This window comes from Uloborus diversus, chromosome 1 (assembly GCF_026930045.1).
Source record: "Uloborus diversus isolate 005 chromosome 1, Udiv.v.3.1, whole genome shotgun sequence".
Classification (NCBI taxonomy): domain Eukaryota; kingdom Metazoa; phylum Arthropoda; class Arachnida; order Araneae; family Uloboridae; genus Uloborus; species Uloborus diversus.
In genome coordinates, this window is record NC_072731.1 from 224,771,829 (window position 1) to 224,788,508 (window position 16,680).

General features: G+C 34.8%; 1 protein-coding gene across 1 annotated transcript in view; it reads left to right on the plus strand.

Moving 5' to 3' along the window:
- The first annotated feature begins 4,996 nt into the window (after window positions 1-4,996).
- The window catches only part of LOC129225272 (orexin receptor type 2-like), a 31,638-nt gene continuing 19,954 nt past the window's right edge, over window positions 4,997-16,680 (plus strand). The window contains exon 1 of the mRNA XM_054859860.1: window positions 4,997-5,383. Coding sequence (XP_054715835.1) covers window positions 5,003-5,383 — 381 coding nt within the window. The 5' untranslated portion in view covers window positions 4,997-5,002. The remainder of the gene's footprint in view (window positions 5,384-16,680) is intronic.

A 16,680-nucleotide genomic window follows, 5' to 3' on the forward strand; every position in this document is an offset into this window, starting at 1 on the left:
TTACCTAAGGTACATAAAGCTGGCATTCCTTTCAGGCCGATTGTTTCCAATATTGGTACGGCTTCTTATAAACTTGCAAAATATTTAGTCTCTGTGTTTTCTCCTCTTATGAGTCATAATGTATTCACTGTAAAAAACTCTATCGATTTTGTCAAAAAAATTCAGAATTGCGTTCCAAATAATTCTTTTATGGCTTCTTTTGATGTGAACTCATTATTTACGAACGTTCCGGTCGAGGGTTCATTGTTATGCCTTCAGAGTAGACTGTCTGAATTTCATTTAACCTCTAAGGAAATTGAGGATTTAGTTTTCCTTACTCATACTTGTCTAAAGCAATGTTCCTTTGTTTTTAATGGTAAATTTTATACAATGTCGGATGGTTTGGCTATGGGGAAACCCACTTAGCCCCATCCTTAGTGATATTTACATCCATTACTTTGAGCTCAAATTGTTTCAAAAACTACAGTTTCAATTCTATGTTCGCTATGTTGATGACTGTTTTGTTCTTATGAATCATGATCAACTAAGCATTGATGATGCTTTATCTATTTTAAATTCCATTGATCCTCATATTCAATTCTCTTTTGAAAAAGAACAGAATAATTGCCTTCCATTTCTGGATGTTCTCCTTTCTCGAACTGAGTCCGGTTTTGAAACTACAGTTTATCGCAAACCTTTTGCTGTTTCATTTCCCCCACATAGATTATCGTCTCACCCTCCTAATCAAAAATATTCAGCTTTCAACACATTTGTTTATCGTGCAATGAATATTTGTTCTTCACCTGAACTTCTTAATGCGGAACTTAATTATTTAAGAGCTGTGGCTGTTGATAGAGACTATCCGCCCACCTTAGTTGATTCCATTTATAAAAAACCTTGCAAAAAATCTCAAAATATTGTTCTTAATAGAACTTTTAACACTAAGAATTTAGTTGTTCTGCCTTTCTTCCCTGGTATTAGTTTTCAGGTTGCTAAGATTCTGAAGCGATTCCAATTCCAAGTGGTATTTTCTCCTATTAATAAACTTTCTTTCTCTTCTCTTAAAGAATCTTTTCATCCTCTTAATTGTTGTGGGATCTATAAAATTGTTTGCAATTGCGGACTCGGATACATCGGACAGACCCGCCGTTCTTTGAAATTTCGGTTAAAAGAACATCAAAGCTATGTGAGGAAACAACAGCTGAATAAATCCAGTATTGCCCAACACTGTTGGGAATCGAATCACTCTTGATTTTAACTCTTACCAAATTATCCAAAAGTGCCCCAATTTGTTGGATCTTGATTTTTGGGAATCTTTCCACATCCTGAGGAACCGTTCTAATTTAGTTAATGATCTTACTGCAATTCCCTATTTTTCTTCTGTGTGGACTCCTTTGTTAAATTTGGTTTAGTTTTTCTATTATTTTTATGTAAACGTCGTACGTTTCTTACTTTTATTTTTTTCATTTTTTGCTTTCTTATTTCGTTTTGTGAAAACTAACTCCAATATGTTTATCCTTCACTTTGTTTTTTCCTGCATTTCTCCATTTTATACATTGCTTCCATACATAGTTTTTCCCGCTGGTAAATTTATTGCTAATTTATTCAGAGTGGTTTCATTTTTGGACTTTTTGCATTGTTTATGGGTTTTCTTGGAAAATTTATTACTTAACGGTTTTTTCCTGATGGAATTATATAATAAATTTTGCCTCCTAGGTGTCATTTTATCTTTTTTGTTTTGTTTAATTTCTATTTTTTGATATTTATACTATCTCCTGTTCTACCGTGTTGCTTTTCTCGGATGACTTTTCATCCAGAAGCTCACACTTCTTTGCATTGAAAAAGGTGTTCCTTGTAACACCAAAACACGTGTCTGCAATTGTTTGCAATTTTTGTGATTTATTGACGTTGGATTACTGATTTTTTGAATATATGTACTTAGTTTTATGTAAATAAATGAATGGTAAACACAATATATGTTTTTGTTATTGTGTGCAAGATGTGTACAATTATGTATAATATTTATGCTGATCATTCAAATTTTCCCCTTCGTAAATCATTAGTATGTTATTTTTAAATCTAAGTTAATGATTTAAAATAGACAAGGATAATTTTAGAGCATAATGAACAATTGTATTTTTTACTTCTGGTTTTTACACTGGAACATTAGGAGAGTTTTTTTTTAGTTTGAATTAGTTTTGGGAATATTTTATGCTTTTACGTCGCAGAGGAGTCGTTAGTAGTCCAGAGACCGCAGTCTCTGGATGTCATAACTGGGCTGTCGGTATATTGTATGTAGTTTTGCCCCAGTCCAGGCTCAAGGGCGGTAACGTGCTGCTTAATTCAGTAAATGAGTTTTTTTTTTCATGTTTTTGGTGATTTTTTTCAAAAGAAAACGAATAGTATTTAGTTTTCATCGGTTATTTGTGCAACCATTTTTGATATACATCCTGATCTTTCACTAAGATTGGAACTGTTGAAATTCATATATGGTTGAGGAAAACCTAACCCGGCAGTATTGCGAAGACTTCTGTGATCCTAACCACAGCATTACGACGCTGCCATGTTAGGTTTGCCTCAGCTGTAGAAGAAAAAGCATTCCACGACTTTGCTGTGCATTTGATGCTGAACAAATATTTCGGAATAATTTCTTTTTTTAATGTCGCTACTAAAACGTCGCCGCTAGAAAAACGTAAGCTTACGTATATATGTTACAAGCTGCTAAATTTACAATATTTACACTGTTACTGTGAGGACAAATATAGTATTAATTCCAATCTATCATTAACCCGAGAGAGATAGCGCAGCTTAACAGTGACAAAAGAGATCGCGCGGGGAGACTGAGTTACCCCAATCGGTTTCATCTTTAGTTTTCTATAAATCATCGTTTTCTATCTTTTCATAATCTGCAAGTTTACGTTTGCACGCCAGTATTCAGAGCGCAAAGCAATATAACTGCAAATAGAGAACTATAGAACGCAAAACTACGCTGCTTAGAATTAGATAATGTCCCCCCGTGGTAATAGATCCCCCGCGTGGGGGGAGTGAGTTACATCATTAACACATGAATTCCAAGAAATTATTGCTTCACGCGAAGAAAAAAAGAGAAACAAAATTAACACTTCACCTACCAAGGGGACTGTTAGGTAGGAGGATGTTGTGAGGCTCTGAGAAGTTGAGCTCCGAATCTGAAAATTTTACCTCTGTTTCAGTAAATAGGGAGAGGTAATTGGCGCTAAGTTGAGTTTAGAAACTTTCTTAGTAGCTTTTCGTGTACAGATGGGAGACAAAATAATATGAACACCTATGAAAAAGTATGCCGTATTTCACACCTATAGTACAGCCACGCCACCTGCAACAGAAGTCTGCCACCTGGTGAGCGTGAAGAGGAACCTATCAGTGTCTCAACAGTAGTCACAAATGTTGCGTGCTTGGTTCTAAATTTCTGTAATAAGTTGAGATGTCAGACCTTACAGAGTTCCAAAGAGGAATGATTGTTGGGGCGCGTTTAAGTCGAGCATCGGTTACGAAAACAGCAAAGCTTTTGGGGTGTGTAAGAGGTACAGTGTCAGAGGTTATGACAGCATACACGAAAGAAGGTAAGACGACGTCTTCAAAGCACCACAGTGGCCGAAAGTCAAAGTTTGCTGATAGGAATAGAAGAGCTTTGAAGCGCATAGTAGCCCGAAAGCGCAAGCAATCCTTATCCGAAATAACATCTGAAATGAACAGCTATCTCCAGGACCCCGTTTCAACAAAAACTGTCAAAAGGGAACTTCATGCTGCTAACATTTATGGCAGAGTGGCAATTCGAAAACCCTTGGTGACAGCAACTAATGCTTTCAAGCGACGCCAATGGTGCAGAGACCACAAAGTTTGGTCCCCACAGATGTGGCAACAGGTAATATGGTCAGATGAATCATCATTTACCCTATTTCAGACTACCGGGCGCGTTTATGTCTGGCGAACGCCCTCAGAAGCCTTTAATCCTGAATGCCTCTTGCCGACTGTGAAGCAAGGGGGTGGCTCAATTATGGTATGGGGTGCGATATCTTTGCGTGGTCTTGGGCCACCTGTTATTCTGCATGAGCGTGTCAAATCTAATCACTATCTGAGCATTCTAGAGGATCATGTCCATCCGTTTGTCCAGACTGTTCCCTGGAGAGCGACCGCTCTTTTAAGACGACAACGCCCCCGTACACATTGCCAGATGTGTCCAAGAATGGTTCGAAGAGCATGACAGTGAAGTTGAACATCTCGCCTGGCCCCCTCAGTCTCCGGACTTAAATATTTTTGAACATTTATGGGGATATTTAGAGTTCAAACTTCGTTCCCGATTTTCACCTCCATCCGGACTTTCGGAATTAGAGACCATTCTGCTGGAGGAATGGCTTAATATTCCTTTAAATGTTGTCCATGACCTTTATGCATTTATCCCCCGTCGCATTCAATCTGTTCTTCAATCAAAGGGTGGTCCAACCCCCTATTAATAAAGATTTTTCCTTATTTCACAGGTGTTCATATTATTTTGTCTCCCACCTGTATATTCCAACTAAAATCCGAGCCAATAACGCGTCTATTTTTCACACTAAACTCCCCTAAAACAGGTAAACATTGTCAAGGTCACAGCTCAACTAACCAGAGCTGCGCTATACTGAAAGGGTGATTGACTACAGATAAATATTTATCCTGCGACAGGTGTTTGGGAGAGAATGGGGTGATTGTGTGCCCCGCTCGACCTCTCTCGGGTTAAGATAATTAACTCAAACGGACCATCATAAGGACACCACCAAAAGGAGTCATATTGCAAAACGAGGAGAATTTTTTCAACTAATGTTTTTGCGCGAGTTGTAATCTTAAGACTTCAAGCTTAGAGCTAAGGAGTATGCGTTTCTGTTGTTCTGAATAGAATGGTATTCATCAGTATTAAAATCAACCGTTTTTTTTTTCTGCTTTAGGCCTTGTGATGCAAGCTTTTGACTTCTTCAGCAACACTTCTCACTTGCCCTTGGAAATCCTGGACATGGCTTACGACCCGACAGAAGACATTACCCTACCCAATGACACAGGAAACAACTCTTCCCCGTGCACCAATGACTATTGTGTTTCAGATGAGGACTATCTGGCAATGATCGAGGACTACATATTCCCCACCCCTTATGAGTGGATACTTATAACAATGCACTTGACGGTCTTCTTGGTGGGCCTGGTTGGAAATGCGTTGGTTTGTGTCTCTGTATATCGCAACCATAGTATGAGAACCGTCACCAATTATTTCATCGTTAACCTGGCTTTTGCTGATTTCTTGGTCATCCTTGTATGCTTACCACCGACGGTGCTTTGGGATGTGACAGAAACGTGGTTTTTTGGTAGCGTAACCTGTAAGCTTGTTCTATATTTACAAGTAAGCTTTGTTTTTTCAACATTATTTTTTTTAAAAATATGTATTCAAATGTAGTTATGATGATTACATATGATATTTTATAGTGTTATATTATTAACTAGTGGTACCGCACGGCTTTGCCCGTAATAGAAAATTAAAAGGTCATTTGATTCGCCTGGATATTTATAATTAATGGATGATGAATTTCTCGCCAATATCCTATGTTCACTTGCTCGTCTATGTTATGGTGATTTGCTCGTCCATGTTATGCTAATTTCCTCGGTGCAGAGGAATTTAAATCCACCAATGGCGTTAAAAATAAAATTACAGAAAAAGAACAAAATCGAATTCTCAAAAAATCGCTCTGAGGCGCACACCACCATTCTACAAACTAATTTTGTGAAAAAGTTCATGAAAATTGGTCGAACGGTCTGGGAGCTATGCGCGTCACAGAGATCCAGACATCTAGACAGAGGTCCAGACTTTCAGTTTTATTGTTATCAAAGATGATATGAGCCATCATAACAACTGGAAGAACTATGTAAGTATCGATGAAGAAGTTGTGCTTATTCTACAGCACGAAATTTAGTTTGAACAGAAGTGATTTTTAGATTAAGTTGAATGTTAATAAACTTTATATGGGGGAAAAGTGCACAGTTGATCACGGAAACTGTAAGCATTGCCTGTTAACTTTGCGTTACATTAAATATATTTTAGTATATTCAATTTTTAAAAAAAAAAAACCTGCTAGAAGACTCAGTGCTGCCCTTTCCTTGAAATACATTTTCTACTCTTTATTTATTAAAAAAAAAAAAAAACGTTGGCAACATTGTACACTGCTAATTGTATCAATCAGTAATTCTGAAGCAATGTTGGAAAGCTATTTTTTAAAGTGGATGAAAAATGATTTAGCTACATTTTTATATTTTATAAAACATTATAAATAATAGGCAAATGAAATGAAACAAAAAATTCCAGGTTCCCAAATATATATTAACCTTTAAAAAGATGTATGCAAACAATTGTTAAAAAATCATTTCGTTTAATCAAAAACAGAGGCTGAATCTTTCAGTCAAGATGGAACTTATGCATCATGCGTGTTCAGACACATTACACACAAGAAAGCAACGAGTTTTAACTGTTCTATAAAAATGGCTATTAAACATTTTTTATGATTGAAATTATTACACATGGAGCAATTTAGGACCAACTTCTTTAAGTACAGCAAACTAATTTTATGATCAGTGAAAGTCATAATTTTTAATCGAAGTATGACATTTTTAGCAATAAAACCAGAATAACGTTAGCTTTTATTTTAGTCTTGATTACATCTTTATCATAGGCCCGCATTTATTTATCTTATATTGAAAATAAAGTTATATATAATTTACAACATCAAACTCATGTGTTTCTGTATTATGCCTACTACTTCAAGGGTGTCAAAATGTCTTTCAAACGATTTTTTTTCTTCTCGTTTTGATGACTTATCGAACAAATAATTATTCGATACATTCTAAAATTTATTGGTATAAAAAAAAACAACATTTTAAAATTTAAAAAAAGTAACACCACACACACACACAGATTATATATATATATCTTCTTCAGTCTTAATTAATGCTAAAATCATTAATAGAGGGTTCTTTCTTTTATTCAAAAACCAAGTGGTTTAATAAAAATGAATACTTATTAGGTTAAAAAGAAGAATAAAATTGAAAAACATAAATGACTTTAAAATATTTTTTAGAAAGTTTGCATGCTCAATAAAAAAAGAAAAAAAAACATTCAAATAAATGAGCCAACAAAATTTTTTGAATTTTGTCATTCTAATCTCAAACAAGTCCCCCCAGCAGTGTGCCCAGTAAAATACTTTGTTTAACGGTTTTTTGTTCATAAATGAAATTTTATTTCAGTTTGTCTTTTAAATAGTAATTTATCTTTAGACAGTTTTTAAATTTTTTCTACAGTACCGTTATAGTTACGAAGTGACTTGTATTTAAATTTGTGTTTATTACTCTCATAGATTTCCCTTTCCTCGTACTACTGTATATCTTCTATTTGTTGTTGCGCTTGGAAGTAACATTCCTCCCGAGAGTGCAATTCCCTCTTCTCTCGCTAAGAATCTCTGATTTATGATTTTATTCAGCACGGAGCATTAGGGGATATTTAAGTTCGACATAATAAAGTATCAACAGTTTAAATATGTAACAGTAATACTATTTGTTTAGTTTCTTTAATTCGTGAAGTTATTTGCTGCTTCAAGAATACTCGGCTTCAAATCTGTTGAATTGCCCATCCAAAAGTAGAAGATTTTTTAAGTGCCTGAAGTGACTCAGGACCCGCTTGAGTTCCCACAGGTTAAAAAAAGAATATTTTCATGCATTACGGTTCTTTAAAAGGTTATCGTTTTAAAATTATGCAGCACAAAGTAAATTGTTTGCTATATGTAAATGGAAAATAAAAAGATTCTTCTTTAAGTGTTTTTCCTACTATGACTTAGATGAAAAAAAAGTTGATTATTTTATTGCAACACTAGTTGCGTTTCCCGGCGTTTAACGGTTTACCTAGAAGTTCGGTTTGTCAAGCATGTTCAACAATCATACTTCTAGAAAAGACAAAAAACAAGTGTAAAATGTCCCGTCCACGTGTAGAAAATAGCAGTTTCAAGACTCAAAATTTCCATTTCGACCACTTTGGATTTTTACCCCCTCTCCCGTCATGTGAACCCCTGAGTATCGAAATATTTCTGGGCCGAATTCGGCAAAGATCCGATGTTAACTGCGGATTTATAAAAGAAACATACACACCCACCCACATACACCCATTTTTATATAGATCGGTCGATAAGACCTGATTATTGAATAGGCCATCTAGATCGTGGCCTATGGCCCCCAAGTATCAAAAAAGGTTTTAGCCAATGACCAAAGTTCTAAAGGGTTGGCTGCAAAGAACACCTAAAAAAGCGTTTTGTCTAAGGCATCCTTTTTATATGATAATCGGGCCATGAACATAGCTACTGAGAATGAGTTTTTATTCATAAAAAAAATTAATAATATTTTTGCTAGTAACCATAGGCGGTAATGTTGTTGCTGTGACTAATGAAAAGGGTAGCTGCAAAGCAGTAATCTAGTTGTTGACTCAACGGTGGTTGAATTATTTCGTTGATTGGTATACCTCCAGTTTCGCCCGCACAAAGTCCCCCCCCCCCCCGTTTTTTCATTTTCAATCATACCTTCTGATGTATTGAAGGGTTGAGGAACTTTTAAATGTCATCGAAACTGGGGGGTAAACTTGTTGATTACCTATACGCAGTACTAGCTCACATTTCAAATGTTAACCATAGACACTCAAGAGGTTTCCAACCAATGATTTTTTTTATCATAATAGGGCAGACTAACTAGTAAATTAACACTTAAAACCGAAATTTCCTTTCCAACATTTCATAGAACAAAGACATCTATATCGGTTGGCATAAGACAGTAGAAAAATTTTTAGTTGTGTATGTGTACGTTTATGCACGTTTAGTCATGTATGTATTTTTTTTTTTTTTTTCAAAAAGGGAACTTTTATGGTTCTGCATCAGGTGTTTATTTTCATACGTACATACGGACGTCACGAGAAAAGTCGTTGTAATTAACTCGGGGAATATCAAAATGGATTCTTCGGGTTTTTATACGTTCTTAGGCACTTTTCCGCGTGTGGTCGGGTTGGAAAAAAACTCAACATTAATTCGGGGGTGAGCAAAATGGAAATTAAGGGCGAATTTTGAGTGAACATTTTTTCGCGAATACAGAACTTCCTTTTTTGTAAAAGGAAGTAAAAACGTGTTCGCTACAATCGTTCGCCAAGTAAGACAACTTTTTGTCTTGACTTCTGTGTTATTAAACGAAATTCGTTTCGTAGAGGAGAATGCATTTTAGCGTGCCATTTCTCTTTTCAAAAGAAAATTTTGAACTTATATAAAATTGAATTTCTCATTCCTTCTGATGGGCTTGTGGATTCGAAAAAAAATTATTTAAGAAAGAAAAGAATACACAAAATGCGATTTCCGGTTTCAGTTCAAAGATCTATTTTAGGAGAGTTGATGGTTTCGAAAAAAGACAGAGAAGCTGAAGGAATGATTACTTTTCACAGATAAACAAAACTCAATTTTAAAGAAATTCGCACAAGAAAACATTCTCTGGAAAGAGTCACAGCAAGTTCTTTTATTTAACGACAAAGTCAAACAATGATCAATACTTCTTCATTCTCATTTTATTTCACATTTTCTTTCGTTTTACATTTGTAAACATAAAAGTGAGAAAGGAAATTTGTGTAGGTGGATCGATACATAAGAAAACTTTTGACACAGTTCCAAGAATTTAAAAGAAAAGTTTCTTTATAAGAAATGCATTAGAAAGGACTCAATTGAAAAAATAAATAAATATAGAGGTGAAGTTTAATGCGTTAGTAAATAGAAATTGTTAAATGAAAAAAAAAACTTAAACTTCGCCGTTAAAGATCAAAATATTTATTTTTGCTTTGAAAGTAGTTCTTTTGTAGAGAAATTCTCTCTGCGTCCCTCAAAAAGGGAACTATTTACCAGATAGGAGAAAATAAAGCTTGAATAATGAAAAAAGATTTTTTTTAAACTTTGAGTTATGGTTTCACAAAACATTTTTTTAAAAATATAATTCAGATGTAATCGATTTTATATGTCATAGGAACAGATATTGATACCTGTAAATCCATTAATTTCAAAATAAATATTCTTAAAATCGTTTAATTATTTTTTTTTTGGGTGGGGAGTGTTTTTTGATAAAATTTAAGTTGTAATAAAATTGCAATGTTTGTACAAAGAAACGATTCGGTAACGAATATGTTTAATCACGGGGCTTTGGTAGTTTCATTCGTAATTCGCAACTCCAATAAACTATTGAGGGCGCTGCAGCCACTGTCTAATGGCTGATGAAAAATATAAAACAAACAAATACCGTAACTTATAACTTGCTTTGACGCTTAGTAAATGACAGTAATTTTTCATCGTTTTTGTGGGAAGCTTTCTTTGCTATTCTTCTGAAATTACATTACAACGCAAACAGTCTGAAGCCTGTAATTTGCCCCAAAGAAAACACGGGGAATGGAATGTTTTACCTTTTTCTTTAGTATTGTTGTTAATCACTGCAAGGTAGCGTATTCGAGCTCTGGAATTGCGAATTAGCTTCATTTGTTTGTTTCGGAAAATGCAGTACTGTCTGACCACGGATTGTATGGAGAGACAAACATCCGTTTTACAACCGGAAATGGACAAATCTATTATTTTTTTAAGTGTCAGCATTTGCAGAAGCAGAGTCTCATTCAAATAAGCGGAATACGCGCATCAAATTTTTACTTTTCCCCCTTATTCACATAGATTCGTCTTATCTGGACGTTTGAAAATACCATGCAATCCGTGGTTGGACACTATAATTTGTAGAATTTTGAGACTATTACATTCAAGGCTGAACTCAAGCCAGGTAAGAATTGGCAATTTTAACCAACATGCCAGTTCAGAATAAAGATGTTTAAGTCAAATAATACCAAAGATATGTCTTAACTTAGTTTTTTATGACAATAATTTATCAGGAAAAAACGAGGCCATTTATTGCATTCAATTTATCAACGAAACTTTTCTTCTATATTCTGTTAGAAAGTCAAGATTCTTTTCAAGAATCTTTACCTCCAGAATAAATAATCTATAATAAATTTTTTAGTACAGTTGACTTCCATTACTACGCTAAGCAATGTCTCCAGCTATTGATTTTTCTTGCTTTCGTTAGATAAAAAAAAAAGATAAAGCAATAATAAGTTCAAATATCTTCATTGAAGTGTCCCATAAAAAGATCGCGCATAATGGCATTACGATCCAATTAATAAGAATGTGTTTGGAAAGAATTGATATCGAAACCAAGAATTGATTGTTAAGAGGAAAATTGATGTGATTTTCATTTACTTTCTCCTAAATTAAATGGAAGCGAAAATAATGTAATTCGGCATTCACACCAGCAGGTGCTAAATTGGTTTCCAAATTAAATTTCTTCCCGTCTTACGATGCTGAATTTTTCATTAAAACCAATACTTTGCTAATGTGAGATCGCTAATTTCGGAGCCTGATTAGTAATGCCGAGAATAAGTTTGAAGCTTGGGGGTAAGTGGAAAAGAATGCGTTAATAGGATTCTGGGAAAATAGAATGAGATATGTGTGGAGACAAAACTTGTTCAAAGTAATTTACAATTAACTCTCTATTTGTGTATTAGAATCTTCACTTTTCTGACGTCGTTTTGAAAATATATCGTAAACTTAAAACTAATGTTATACAATGTTGCTTTTTAATTCTTTCATCTTGCTCCTAATACTGCGAGCATTGGAGTAGCATGCCCAGTCTTACGCATGCTCATACTTCTTTTATTCAATCCTTTACCACCGATTATAGTTGGTTAAAGATGGCAAAAAAGAAGTCTTGAGTATTTCCAATCTTTTTCTTGTGTTTAGTGGGGAAAATGTTACACCGATGTGTAAGCCATATCAGGCTAGGGCCAAATTTAGTTTAATGAAGCCTATAGGCTGACCGGAAATATGATACACCCATTCTCCTCAGAAACTAAAGCAAATATTCCTTGAATTTGAAAACAAATCTGAAGTTTTCATAAACAATGTTCCCAAAATTATAAAAAAAAAACAAGCAGATAAAGAAGTTTACTTTTGATATTACAGTATTTCATTTACTTTTACATTTACTTAAGATTGATGATGAGCCTAATACCAAGTATTCAGTATAAAATAAAATATGGATGTCACTTTCGTGAAATGGGTGGAAATAAATATTACTTAACAAAGTAAATTATTTTAATCTTTTTAATATTTTTAAAAAAAGGAAAAGATATCACTGCGAGAAAAAAAATCTGCTAAATTGTTTTCAAAGGTATTAAAGTTCATATAATGTAATATACCAAACAGCTCGGTTATCACATCCAGAGACTGCAGTTTCTTTCTAATTAGAACTCATCAGTCTGGATTAGTGAATAACTGAGCTGGAGGCCGATTTTATCTCTTTGAAGCTGAGAGTGTCAACAAACTGGTTGGTAAAGTAAATTTATCTCATCAGCAAGTGCCCGCAGCATGGTGCGGTACGACTAGTGAGTTGAAGGCGAAGCTTGAGAATTTAGCAGTAAATTACCGCCCCAAAGCCAGGACTAAGGCAGAACTAGCCCGGTTATCACATCCAAGACCGCAGTTTTGTTTTTTATTATGCTTTGCAGTCTCTGGATACGATAAGCGGGCTGTCTGCTACATTGCATGCTGTTAGCCTTGCCTTAGACCTGGCTTAAGCGCACCTAAGCTTTGCCTTCGATTTACGAGTCGAACCGTACCATTCTGCGGACACTCGCTGGTGAGGTAAAATTACTTTATCCACCAGTTTGTTGGCACTCTCAGCTTCAATGCGATGACATCTTCCTGCGACTCGGTTGTCCATCAATCCAGACCGATAAGTTCTTCTAATAAGAACGAAACTGCAGTCTCTGGATGTAATAACCGGGATGTCTGGTATATTGCATGTAGTTGTGCCTTATCCCCGGCTTAGGGGCGGTAACTTACTGCTAAAAACAAATAATGTGTTGGAGTAAAATTTTTACTCACTTAAAGCTTTGTTGTTGCTTGCAGCTGCCTACTTGGCACTCCCGGCCAAGCAGCACATGTGTATAGTGTATACTTCGATGTATAGTGTTCGAAAAATAACCTATGTAAGTCAGGTAAGAATAAGGCACGTGTAATTGGTAATTACACCACGATGGGATGCCACGGGAGGTCACTGTGATGTCCCAAAAGATTCTTTATTTGTTAAGTTTTGCTGACAATTCGAAATATTTGGATTCAATACGAGGGCAAATCAAAAAGTCCTTGCGCCTATTTTTTTTATTTTCCAAAAAAAAAGATACCTACAAGTATTTACAAATATACATAGTAAACTATGTCACTTACACTATTTCTCCACATAGTCCATAGTCACCACACCGGTTCAGACATTTGTCTCATCGCGGGACCAAGTTAGAGATTTCCCTGTGGCAGAACTCTTCCGGCTGCCTGTGGAACCATGCACCTTTGGACCGCGTTCTTGGCTTCTTCGTCACATGTGAATCTCTGTCCTGCCAGAAACTTCTTCAATGGAGTGAATATCGCAAGGACAAGGTCTGAACTGTAGGTGCATTTCCCTGTGATTTGCTATGGAGCTTTGTCCCTTACTCCGTACAAAACTAACAACAATTTGCTGCTCATAAGCAGTGGACGTCTGAAGAACAACCGTCATCTTAAATGTCTAACAGCAGCTCCGCTCTTCCGAGCAAAAAGCAGATACGGCTGGTACGATTCAAGGAGCTGTCACTGTTGGGAATGTATATGTTTGTTTTGTGATGACAGACGTATTTTGGGTATAAAAAATAGGCGCAAAGATTTTTTGATTTGCCTTTTTGTATTTTAATTATTTTTTAAAAAAATTAGAATTATTTTATAGTAACACTTGATATTCCTTCTCATTAGTGACTGAACATACAAGATCAGGGGCGGCATTTCAGCATTTCGTTTGGGGGGTCGTGTTTCTTGAACATGAATTTCCTCAGAACGGTATAAAATACATATTGTTTAACAAGAACTGATAGTTAAATGGTTTTAATGTTAAGAATAATTAGGTTTGTAAAGAACAATTAAAATTTTTTCGACCGAAGCTTTAAATTTATTTTGTTATAAGTTATCTCACAAAATATCTCGGTACTAGTTTTTATTTTTTAGTAAAGTTTTAATCTGCTATTTTTGGAGTCAGGAAGAACAGAAAATTTTGTAACTATAGTTAATCAATATCCAATGACTTAATTTATTGCCAGTATAGATAAAGAGGAAGGTCTTGCTTTGCCTCATTGCGCTTCGAAGGCAATTCTCTAACCTCCTGAGACACGAAAGTCAAAATTGGTTGACGTTCAGATCTCCTACAACTTTCTGGTTGTGTGCGTAGTTTTTTACACCGATGAAGAGGTTCCATTATTGTAGCCTTGAAACAGCTATATGCTGTATTTTCGTGTAAATTTGTGCTTTATTTACATCGGTTTTTCAATCTAATCACGGAAGTCATCTTTCAAATGACTGACCTGATTGAAACAGTCAAAAAACAATGGAAGCAAGAAAGTTATGTCAAAAAAGCACATTTCCTTTAGATTCCTCTCTTTTAAAATAACCAAGAAAGCTTTTTAAATAGGCTAGTATTTATTTTGTGTCATTAAAAAGTATAATCACAATTCACAAAACAATTCCTCTTCCCTCATGCTATTACTTATAAGTGTAATATTTTCTTTTTCGCTTTCTATAACCGACCTACATAATATTGAAGTTAAGACCAATAATAAATATATCTCATTAAATCCTGTCTCAATTTCTTGAGAAACTGAATTGATCAGTTTATTCAAAATATTGATTTAATATTTTGACTAAAACTTCATCTGGGTTTTGTCACCTCTTCCACATTGGCATACATTAAAAACTGTTACGAAAAGTTCTGTCACAAAGTTCCACACGTGGTTCAAGTATGCATTAATGCGAAAATTACTAAGAGTTTCAATTGTCAATCCAAGAATTAAGATTAGCGAATTAAAATTTTGATGATAGAGTATAGCATTTATCAAAAAAAAACGCTCCGCAGTATAAATAAAGTAAACAAAAAAATTCAGACAAAGGCATACATATTAAAATGACAACAAATTGTTTATCAATGAAAAGGTCGCTTTCCACTAATTCTTCCAGAAGGCTTTTATAACTATTGAAGACCATCTTGTGTCACTCAGAGATTGTCAAGTAAAGAGCCTCAAGATACATTTGTTGATGTGAAAGTATTTTTTGATGTGAGATGTTTTTCATAAATAGCATATCTTTACAAAAAGTTCCCATGAAAGCATATGATACACCGAGTTGCTAAAATGTGTTTCTAGTACATGGCGTCAATGAACACTTACTAGCTGAACATCTTACTAATCTTACTAATATTATATATGCGAAAGTTTGTCTGTATGGATGGATGTATGGATGTATGGATGTATGTATGGATGTTTGTTACTCTTTCACGCAAAAACTACTGAACGGATTTTGATGAAACTTTACAATAATATAGCTTATGCATCAGAATAACACATAGGGTAGTTTTCGTCCCGTTATGGGGGGCAAAACCCCCTTAGGGGGCAATAAAACACAATTTTTGTATAAATTCTCTAATATTGGGATGAAAAAATACTTGCACATATTTACATTATATGTCCATCGAAAGCTCTGATTTTTCTGCTGATGATGGCACCTGTTCGAAATTTCTAAGTAGAATAAAAAACGAGTTATGAGCTTTTTAGATCCATGTTCGAAGGCTTTCCTCAACTCAATACAGTATTTAGTGTATCATCTCAACTCTCTGTCGATAGCGACAATTGTTGTATTGTTGACTTTCTTTGCTTTTCGTGATTGTTCAAGGCTTTTCTCAAGTCAAATCTTGAAGTAAGATTTTTGCACAAGATTGGCAAATAATACATGATTTGGCTGATGATTTTCCATTTAAACGGAACTTTAATGTAATTAATGGTTTTTATTATTATTTATGCTGATTGAACACTTACTCATTATCCAAACAACCAGCAGATCGCCAAAATTTTTGCAGAAAGATTTCCGTAGCTGATGCATTTGGCAGTTTTTTCAACGTTGCTGTTTTTGAAGCCGAAGACTACGTCATAATGTTTCTCAGCTTTCACCATGTAAACAAAATATCGCCAATCAAAGAATTTTCAAAAGACCTTTTTTACTGTGTTAAATAATCCAGCAACTAAATTAGGCAAATCCATAAACAGCACAAAAACTTCCATTAATTTTCCATTTTGCACAATTTCAAACAATCACCAAATTGTATTACTTATTTTGGTAACATTTCGGATGAAACTGTTTAGCGCCATTTTATGGTGACCAAAAATATCTCAGCATCTAGCGACGATATCTCTGTAACGAAAATTAATATTATATCGTTTTACAAAGTAAGGAAAGAATGGGGGAGCATCATCGAAGGTACCCCGAAACGACTTTCGCAAATTCGGTAAAATCGCACCAAGAGCCACAATGATTGAAATTTCCCGAAATAACTAAAGCAAGTATAAGGGGATTACGAGCGCAGCTACTTTTTTTTAATCACTTCGTACTTCATTAGCCATACAGAGAAGGTTTTAGACTCCATGTTAGAAAAAAAGTATCAACAGATTAATCTTTTTAAATATGAGAAGATTAATTT